Source organism: Cibotium barometz, chromosome 44 (genome assembly GCF_041138505.1).
Source record: "Cibotium barometz isolate CiBa-2024 chromosome 44, ASM4113850v1, whole genome shotgun sequence".
NCBI classification, from domain to species: Eukaryota; Viridiplantae; Streptophyta; class Polypodiopsida; order Cyatheales; family Cibotiaceae; genus Cibotium; species Cibotium barometz.
This window is the reverse complement of record NC_141089.1, coordinates 39934167-39945143: the sequence shown is the minus strand read 5'-3', so window position 1 is coordinate 39945143 and position 10977 is coordinate 39934167. Positions and strand designations below refer to the sequence as shown.

The 10977-nt window shown below is 39.9% G+C and overlaps 1 protein-coding gene across 1 annotated transcript; it reads right to left on the bottom strand.

Moving 5' to 3' along the window:
* Positions 1-9593: 9593 nt before the first annotated feature.
* Positions 9594-10562, bottom strand: LOC147613279 (uncharacterized). Its single transcript, XM_086782075.1, has 2 exons — positions 9961-10562; positions 9594-9852 (listed from the first exon to the last, which is right to left on the bottom strand). The coding sequence occupies exons 1-2, from the start codon at positions 10484-10486 to the stop codon at positions 9800-9802; spliced, it is 579 nt and encodes a 192-aa protein (XP_086638201.1). The 5' UTR covers positions 10487-10562; the 3' UTR covers positions 9594-9799.
* Positions 10563-10977: the final 415 nt, after the last annotated feature.

Genomic DNA, 10977 nt, shown 5'->3' with positions numbered 1-10977 from the left:
TAGCTAAAAATCAATTGGCCATGCGGTGAATTAGTGTCTATAGCACAAGAACAAGATATGAGATAGAGGATGCAGTCTAATTAGATTTTGTGAGCCCTTTTGTAAGTCCACATTGTAGTTGTACGCCACTCTTCACTTAAGAGCTCATACTACTACAAGACAATCAAATACCGATGTTTTTTTTTATGTAAAACAATTGCTTGTAAATCCACAATCATCTTCATGTGCATCGAAAAAACCATCGGTATAAAAACGTCGGAAAGGCCATCGAAACTAACATCGAAAAGTAAGTCACAAACATCATCGCAACCATCATCGGTACTAACATTGGTATTAATTTTATTTTAACGATTTTTTTAACGCCTATATCGGCATCTATACAAACCTATATACTGATGGTGGATGCACGAATTTACGAACATAAATACTGATGGATGCAAATAATTTTTTATGTTCATACTAACGGTACAAGAATTTATCGACACAAATACCGATGGACATAGTAATTTATCGACACAAATACCAATGGATGAAAATAATTTTCAAAGTTTATACCGACAGATGCAGGAACTTACCAACAAAAATACCGACGGATGTAGATAATTTTCGGCATTCATACTATCGAAGAATGCAGGTTTTTTTTTGGCATAATGGTGCACCATTATGCCAAATATCTAAAGATTTTATTGCATTTAAGTGAAATTAAGATTTGATTGCATTCAAGTGAAATTTTACACAAACTTTAAGAGTTAACGATACTTTGATGTACAAAATCAAGTTTCATTACTTGATGTCAAACCACAGTGATACATTGATCCAAATTGCATGATATCAATACTTATACAATAAATGTTTATACAAAAAAGTTACCGCATATGCGAGCAAACTATACATGCCCAAAAGGGGTGCAAAAAAGATCTATACAATTCCAAAACTATGCCAAGCTAAAGTAGGTGTCTAACCTGTGAGCTAGCCTCAACAGGGAGGCTCAGGTACTTCTCTCTGCAAAAACAATGCAATACCCATGAATTAGCATATATAAACTTACCGAAACCTCAAATTGGCATATGGTATAACGTACTTACCGAAACCACAACTGTTTAATCTACATTTCCGCCGTCTTGCTCAATTTGCTCAAGCAAGTCATAAGTGCATACTTGAATGCATAATGCTCCTCTAGCTCGGTATCCTGGCATCCAACCACCCTCTCCTGCATACATGAAAACAAAACACAAATAAAACATACAGCTATACACTAGTTGACATACAAATGAGAGGCTACAAAAAGCTTGGATACTTACAAAATTATACTCATAAAATGAATCCCATCCACTGCTCCTGAGGTCTGAGCTCCCCACGCTCTTTAGTTTCTTTGTCGTTACTTTCTCTTTCTATGAGTATCGTCGAGGGTTTTCAGTGTGCTTCCTCAACTCCTCATCCCATCTCCTTGGTCAATGAACCAAGGATTTTCTCCCCCCGTTTTCACCGCTTAGGTGACATTGGACCTCTTGTGTTTCATATACAACCTCTTATGAGATAATAGTTCCACTTGTTAGGTACTTCCTCACTACTTGGGTCAAGTTGATTACAAATTCTTGTTTTCTTCTCCGATGGGAGGTGTAGGAATTCGGTTAGAGTCTCATGGGCAAATACAATGCCACATAGCTCCCTCACATGATTCTGCATCATATAACCTACATCATCAAGAATAATCTTCCCTTCCCACAGTGTATAAAGATGCTAATATGCATTGGGGTGAGGGCTAGCTACTACCAAAATGTCAGCTAGATCGATGCGATGAGATGGGGGTGTTAGCCACACTATGTATGGGAGGATGCTCTCATGGGGGGGTAGATGCATCGGTGGCACTACCGCTCGACAATAACCACCACCACCCTACAATGCAAACCACCACCCTACGACTGCAGTTGGAGGAATGGCTCGAGGGTGGGGGGGTTGACTAGGGGATGGTATGGGTGTGACCATGACCGTGGTCACGGTTGCTTATGGGCTTGCCCCTACCTCGCCATGGGAAAAATAGGCTCTAGCCATGGCTGCTTGCTTGGGGGCGGCTTGTGCAATGAAGAAATTTTTTTTGTCAGGGCCCATGATACATGGAGTAGGTGGGATAGTTGGTTGGGGGGTAATGCTGGGGGTGATTTTCGGACTATATATATGGTCCTCCATCTACATATATGCATGGATATAGTTATGCAGGTGGATATGCAAGTTATGGGCAGGAGCATATGAACATGTGACATGTGACATGTGCAAATATATAGGGCTTACTCTGAGATTAGTTGTCAGAGTTTTTGCATCACAAAAATCGATAATCCACACTAATCGACACACTAATCACAAAAATCGATAATCCACACTAATCGACACACTAATCAGCTAAATTTTAAAAGCATAAAATCAAATTAATATGGAGAGATCAGAGAGAGAAAAAAGGGGCTTACCTTTGAGAGATAAAGGATAGATAGTAGAGATATACAACCTATAAAAAAAACCAAAAAAAAGAGTAGAATAATATACAATATGCAAGTGTAAGAAAATATGAAAGCAAGAAAGATGGTGGTGTAGGAGAGTGAAGAGATGCATGAGGGAGAGAGAGGGAAAGGACAACCAAAAGGTCACGTGGGGGGGGGTGAAGATATGCAACCTGAAAAAAAACCCAAAAAAGAGAGATTAGAACACTATGAATCTGTAAGAAATCATGAAAGCGGTGTAGGAGAGAGAGGAGAGAGAGAGAGAGAGAGAGAGAGAGAGAGAGAGAGGACATGCAATAGGTCTTGTTTGGGGCGCGGGGTGGGCGGCGGAGGGGTGGGAGATGAACTTAGCAGCACTACATGAAGAAGAGCTTCAAAAATGAGAAAAACAGAGTCTGCGTTTCAGCTCTACAATTTTTTCTAGTTTCGGAATAGACGATGGAATGTGCATCAAAATGAACGTCAGTAAAGGCCTCAGTAAAATTATTGGAATGTTTGCCATCATGAATGTCGATACATTTGAGTTTTTGACGTTATTTTTTACTAGTTTTTTGACAAATATTCTGACAGACTTTTTGACGCGATGAAAGATATTATATAGAAAAAATGTATACAACCTTTGAAATTTTCACCCCAACACCTTTCCCATTAGAATTTACACTTTGGCCAACTAGACTATGGCCTAATATAAAAAGGGCCATTCCTCCCCTCCCAAAAAAAGTAAATTTACAATTATGGATAGTGTGAACACTACAAACACATCGAAATGCCCGAATGTAGAGGAGAAATGCTTGTGCCCTTAATCGGTGGGTGCAAGTACCAAATCTCACGAGAGGACGAAGAATTTGCAACGATCATGTAAAGAAAACGTATATTTCCAATTGAGCGTCTAAATGCATTACTTGGTGTTGCAAATGTGTGTCCTTCAAAACCTGAGCGAAGTGCTAGACGGATAACAACACAAGCAAGTACTAGTTAGCCTCATGTTGAAGAAGAAACTATGGTGGACTCTCTAACGTATTTGGAGCAAGACATGGATGACATGATAGATGCCCTACATGACACAGGGGATATTGAGTGAGAAATAACACAGGGGATGGGCGGTGTCCATCGACGTATGGAGAAACCCTCAAGAAAAGAGCAAGAGTTGCATAGGATGTCTCATACGCCTCTGTATCATGGTGCATGTATATATGTTTTTCTGCGTACATGCCTCACAATGCTAAACTTGCAATAAATATTTGGATGGTTTGATACTAGTGTATCAAAATTTTTTGCGTAAGTACTTCACCCTTTCCATTTTTTATCTCTTTCTTTTACCTTTTTTATCATTCTCAATACGACAGGTCATTGCTTGTAGACCGTACACATGCAAGATCTATATTACAATCCATTGGTATGGACTACAATTCTTACCATGCTTGTCCAAATGATTTTGTTCTCTATCGGCACCAGCATGCAGGTATTGCACAATGTCCACAGTCTAGAGAATCTAGATATAGAAAAGTTATCCAAGAATAAAGGGTTCGTGCAAAAGTACTCACCTCCTCAGGCACTTCCCTGTCATTCCATGGATTCAAACCATGTTCAAGTGTAAATCCATGGCGTCTATGATGTCCTGGCATCAAACACTAGATCCACGGACAATGTTATGTGCGTGCCTGCGGTGATTGCCCTACATGAAAACACATTGAGGAGAAGTGGTCAGACTTTAATGAGAGGAACCTCGTAATATTTGTCTCGGGATAGCTATGGATGATGTGAAGCCGCCGTTTGGTCTTGAAAGTTCAACATGGAGAAGCCAGTTTGTTTTGGACATTTTTTTCTCTCATTAATAGTCCCAGGGAAGTACAAGGTAGCCAACAAACATGATATGTACTTAGCCCCGTGAATAGAGGAGCTACAAATTTTATGGGAAGGAATTGATGTTCATGACATGTCAAAGAAGTTTGGACAAAGGGAGTTCTCATTTACGAGGAATACTAATGTGGACTATGATTGGCCAAGCTATGGAGAATGCAGTGGTAAGCTATTTTGTTATTATGTAACAATTTTGATATATAGGTGGATGGTTGTATAATATTATTTGTTTTGACATAGGACTATCAATATCTACAAACAATGCATGCCCTTTGTGTGGACCTAGACTAGATTCTCGTCATTCAAGAGGCTTGAGAAAGATAGTGTATGAGGGTCACAGGAAGTATCTACCAGAGGACCATGAGCTACGTGAGGGCTATTTAGATCAACATCTGCCTACACTAAAGTCAAGAAATTGGAAGAGAGCATGGGAAGACAACGAATGGTCTCGACTCTCCACTTCCTGGAATGAAGTGATTGTCTATATTTTACCGAATACCATATTGGGAAGGTCTTCTAATTAACCATTTGCTTAACCTATGCATATTTTTAAAAATATAGCCATAGTGCTTTGGAAGAATTTTATTGGGGACACAAAGAGCAAGGGCCAAAGGGAGGATTTACAATTAAGTGATTGTATGCAACACTTATGGCGAGGAACTAGAGGTGATGGTAAGTTGCTACTACCTAAAGGTCATTGGGTATTGACGAAAGAAGATAAAGCTCAAGTTAAGAAGTGCATTTCGGAGTTTCGTACTCTGACTGGATGTATGCACTGCCTAAAGGGGGTGTTTACAAAGGATAACGAGCTCTCGGGCTTAAAATCACATGATTGGCACAAGTTCTTACAATTTGTCTTGCATGTGGCCATAAAAGGTTGCCTCATCGACAACATGAGGGATGCAATATACAAGATTGGCACCAAGGTCTGTTGGATTTCATTCAAGGAGACAAGAAAAGAAACTTTGAAAGTAGCCCGCTTAAATGCCATAGAAGTAATTATATTGGTGGAGAAGTTTCTCCCAACCAACATATTAACCATACTAATGCATCTCCTAGTTCATGTTGTGGATGAGGTGGTTGTGGGGCAGCGGTCGTCCATTCACGTTGGATGTTGTTTTTGGAGAGGTTCATGAAGATGCTAAAAGGTTTTTTCGTCAAAGAGATCACCCAAAGGGAAGCATGGCAATGGGATGGCTTGTGCAAGAATCCCTCATGTACATCACAGAGTTTCTTAGTACCGTAGACCTTGAAGTGCCTAAACTATGGTCAACAGAAGAGGATGATAGAGTAGTTGGAGAAGAGCCACAAAGGACAAGGGATTGAGGGAAGGATGGATGTGGCCTTACGAGATAAGATCAATAAACTGTGCATCGTAAACTCAAAGAGTATGCAAAAGTGGATCGAGTGGTATGGAGAGGCCAAGAATGAGAGGAATCAAGCTCGTTAAGCTTTTTGAAGGATTCAGAATACGGCTCGCCAACCATACCCTTCATCGCTTGCTATACTTCTAGAATTTCCATCAGGTAGATGGCTCCAACAAACACTACAAGAAGCAAAACCTCATGATGAAGCTATTACGGATGAGGAAGAGGAGCTTGCATACAGTTGTGGACTACCATGTAGGTGATTTCATTCATTCTAAGCCTCGATATGTTACATGTTTTCCAAATATTGTTTACAACTTCTCCATAAACTAACGATGTGTTATTTTCTTTTAATATCAAACATTTTTAGCACTATAGTCACATGGACGCCATTTTTGAGTGGAGCGGATCGATAAGAGGAGAACAACATTCGATTATGGTGTTAAAGCAAATTCATGCAGGAAAGAAGAACTAGTGCAAGTGATTCAAATACGGATATGAACATGATCGATTACTTTGGAACCATCCAAGATATCATCAAGGTTGGCTTTAAAAAGTTTCATATGTTTATCTTTGCTTGTTCAAGGTTGGCTTTAAAAAGTTTCATATGTTTATCTTTGCTTGTTCAAGGTCACAACAAGAGCACATGCAACTCTATGAAGAGAGAAATCGGGATTAGTTCAAGTGGACTCCACAAAGATATGGATAGACCACAAAGATACATTTTTACTACCAGAGAATTGTGAGAAATAATCTTTAAGGAGCACCCAAGAGATCTAAGATGGTGGTTCTTTGTAATCCAAGTGGCACCACGTAGTAAACAAATATATGAAGACATGTAAATAGACGGAGATGAAGCAGAGATCGGTGTGGGCCAACAAGATCAAGTTCCATTACACGTCGAAGTACAGCAAGAGCAAGGGCTAGACAAAGGTATAAAGATCGAACAGTCAAACACATGGGATGTCTCATGCATAGTAGACGGTGATCTTGATGAAAATCCAGCAACAAATGAAAAACCAAAGCTAGAGCTAGAAGATTTAGAGCTAGAAGATTTGATGGTAATGTATTTATTGGTTTCATTTACTTTTACAAGTATTTGTATCTACCAAAAGTTAAAAATAAGCATATATATTGGTTAGGATATAAATAAGGATTTTTTTTTTAAAAATCAGACTTCTATTCCCACAACGATATTTATGATGCAAGGAGCGATGTTTTTACCGATGCTAATATCGACAATATTATAGATGTTAACTTGGGCGCCACGACAATCGTCGTCAGAACATAAGCATTGTGTAGTAATGTCGTGGAAGAAACATATGTATGATTTTATTGAAGAGATTGGTGAAGACTGGTGTACGACTACAATGTGGTAATTTTGTCATTGAAAAGGTCTATAAATTACCTTTGATAACATGATTTTTTTAAAGAAAATCTCTAGTTCAATAAAGATCTGCAAAGATAATTCATAATAGCTAAGCATATAATTACAACTAGGATCATCAAAACCTTATACTGGCATACTAGGCTAATTGCATGGTCATATGACCAATTATTTGTAGCAATCAAGCTTGTGCTCATGCACTAAGTGAGAGAAAATGTCTTTCAAATTTAGACATGGGTAGAATTGAAGGCATGTAGCTCTCTTGCTAAGGAAAATGTGAGGACATTAAAAAATTTGATGGTACACGAGTGGTTTAAGGTGGTTTACACACAAGTGGGTTAAGGCTCATTTCAATAGGTATCATGGAGTCATCATAATAACCTTTCATTTTGTTTAAGATAAAGAATGCCAAATTTTAAAATTCTAAGACACAATCCATCCCCCTTTGCCAATTGACATCTACAAGTCCTCACCATAGTACCTCAGGATTGATTCCTTGTACATGCCAATAAGAAGAAAACTTATTGATAGAGAATTCAACGAAAGGAGAGCCCCGACTAACTCTCTTTCATTTATAGCTTTCCTAACTTTGAGCATAGCAATTTTGACACTCTAAACAAGAAAAGACAATTTATGCTCACAATAGTACATGCATGGAGGGCCATCCCCAATCTAGCCATAGTTTCCACTATTTGGTTTTTGAAGCTTAGTTCTTCTATTTGCATAGCTACGATTGAGAATGCAGGAAGTTTGATCTAAACACAAGGTCCTTAGATAGTGGGATCTTGTACTATTATCACAGTCTATGATGTCTATCGTCGGCATACATGTATACAACTTTTAAAGATATGATTGACACATGGTTTTGGAAGACACTTTACTTTCTAAGGAGAACCCTTCACACAAGGAAGAGCTGCTACAAAGAATACCTAGGGGAGCATGCCCTACGATAATAGATTTTGAGGAATCTACATCAAGTAGGGGGGATCTTAATTCCATTTTGAGGTAAACCTAGCATCTCTTGCTACATATGAGAGTAGCATAATAAGTGTGATGAAATGACACTATAAAATTTGTAATTATGAGAACGCTTCGCCAAGCCCAAACCTAAGTTGCTTTGTAATCATTTAGTTCATTTCTTTTTATGTTGTAGACACCATTGAATAAGGGCCAATTATATGAATACCAATTTCTCATACTACAAAGACAAAATCCCCCTTTGTGGTAATTAATTCTTGTGCTTAATTGGTGTGTGAGAGAGAGAGCTGAGAGGAGATCTTGGTGCATGTTCCTCTTGTGCTTGTGATTATGAGTGTAAGAGTAGAGAGGAGTGATAGTCCTTGTATGGATAAAGGCAACCTCAAGAGATAGCTTGAGCCTACAATTTCCCATGACACATTAAGGTAAGCATTATCCATTGCATTTGAGGAGGCATAGTGTAGCCATGTAATCAAAATGCCGATAGAAACTCGTGTGCATGAAATGAGAAAGGAACCCATGTAATCTAGCTTATACCTCCTTAATAAAGCCTAGAATCACTCTACCTCTGCATTGAAATGAGAGAGATGCCCATTTCACATATTGTTGAGCCTTTACATGGACAAATAACCTAAGACCAATATAGGCCTCTTCACTAAATGAGAGAGATGCCCATTTTACATATTGTTGAGCTCCTACATGGACAAATAACTCCTATTAGGTCATTCCATTCATGGTTTACATTAATGCTAGTGCTTTTGGGTGAAATCATGTTAACGTGCTACGATTTTTTGTGTCTGGGACAATGGTAATTAAGAGGATTTTTATGATAGTTTTTAGGTCCAAAGATGACCGACAATGCAAAATTTCGTATCATGCTTTATATCATTGGAAAGCTCTTAACGAAGACAACCTTGTTGTATAATGTTCGACAACTTATGATTTTTTTGCAAACATTTTACCACATGCCCATTTTTTAATGCTACTATTGCTAGAAACCACCAAAAAGAAAAAGCATAGCACATTAACATGCTTCCACACTTTTTTGGTCTTATAACCTAGTTACAAAGACCAATGTTGGTGTGTATGTAGGAAACTAGTTATGATTACAATGCATACATAATGCTTAGAGTAGATTGGTGACCAACAAGAGGGGCATGGTCCTAGATAGTCTAAAATGCCCATTCATCTCTGCAACATATTCGGCCTTACAAGAGACCTCTTCTTGGTTATCTTCTTCTCCAATTGAGTCTCCTCCTACAAGTAAGGCCTTAATTTGAGCCTTGTACAAGGATGATAAAGGCCCCACAAGCTCACATTAGAATGTATGTGACTTAAATTGTTGGCCGTAGTTTGCTAAATTCTGGTCAAAAACTTAGTTCAAAATAAAGATCTACAAAGATCATTCAGAATAGCTAAGCTTATATTTCCATCTAGAATCATCAAAATTCAATCGTATATACTGGCATATAGCCATAAATTAGGCTAATTGCATGGTTATAGGAGGACTAATTCTTTGTTGCAATCAAGCTCGTGCCCATACGCTTATAAGCGACGGCAAATTTCTTTCAAATTCAGACATGAAAGCACATATCTCTCTTTGGTTAAGGAAAGTGCGGCATTTCAGCGGGTATCTAAGACTTGCTGGTCGATCTTAAGCGCTAAAATAGTAGCGCTATCTATATATTGTAGTAGTATGGCCGGTGGTGCAGAGCCTAGCTGGTGGTGGGCGGCGCAGGTCCCCCAGGGTAGTTGCATTGTCCGAAACCTGCATTGCAGTACACGCCAAGCAACCAAGCGGAGAGTAAGTAAGATCAGCAGCTCGTAATGTAGGGTTAGCAAAAAACAAAACAGAGTGATGATCAGACTGACTCACTGGGATCGCTGGTGACGAGCATGGCCGCGCCTTGGAAGTCACAGGTGGCGCCTTTGGCCCTCATGTTCTGCCAATAGTCGTTTACGGCGAAGGAGGCGTGGGCGTACAGCGTATCCGGAGCGGAGCAGAGGTCGCCCCCCGCCAGGATGGGAGAGCATTCGGCTCCCTGCGAGCATGAGAAGTCCAGAAGCTGCTGGAGAACATCGTCAGGTGTAGACGGCCGTGCCACGCACCACACCAGCCCGCCCACCTCCAATTCATCGCCTTGTTGCTGCTGCGGCTGGGCGCCCGCGCCAGCGCTAGCTGCTTGCCGGCCGGCGGACTGTAGTTGGTTCTGCTCAGCGACACAAATACAATCGAGAAAGGGCACTCCACATAAGCAGAAGTACCCACAAATCTTCCTACATGTCTCACGCGAAAATTTGGAGCCTGCGTTAGTGCGGGCGGCCTCCGAGCGACCTGACAGCACGCCTAGCAGCAGCAAGGCTACTAGTGCGACCGCGGCAGCATAGCCCAATCTCGCCATCGCAGCTAGTTGATTTGAATGGTGGGGAAGCTTGCTTATATAAGACAATATCCAGAAAGGTCCGCAGTTTCTTGTAGCCGAGCTGGTCTTTCAGAAAGGTCGTCTGCACTTTCAAAGTCATCATGTGGTATTTATATGTAAAGGGGAGGGGGATCCTCAACAAGTCGGCTTCCCGTCCACTCACTCAATCAAGTCGTGTGGTGGCCTTGTTTTCTAGGAAAGTCTCTTTTTAAGTTGCCCTTTTCTAACAAAGGCAAAATTTTTTGGTTTATTTTCTCTAGTGAGGTACCTTGTTTTCTAAGAAGGTCTCCTTTTAAGTGGCCCTTCTCCAAGAAAAGGCAAATTTTTTTCGAGATGGCCTCACATTAAAGTTATCTTTCTAGGTAAAATACAACCAACAATACTTAAAAAGATTGCATCTAACATAAAGATTGTCTTTTTAGAGAAACAGGAGGTTATTCAAAGTTTCCAATGATAGTCTATTACGATCA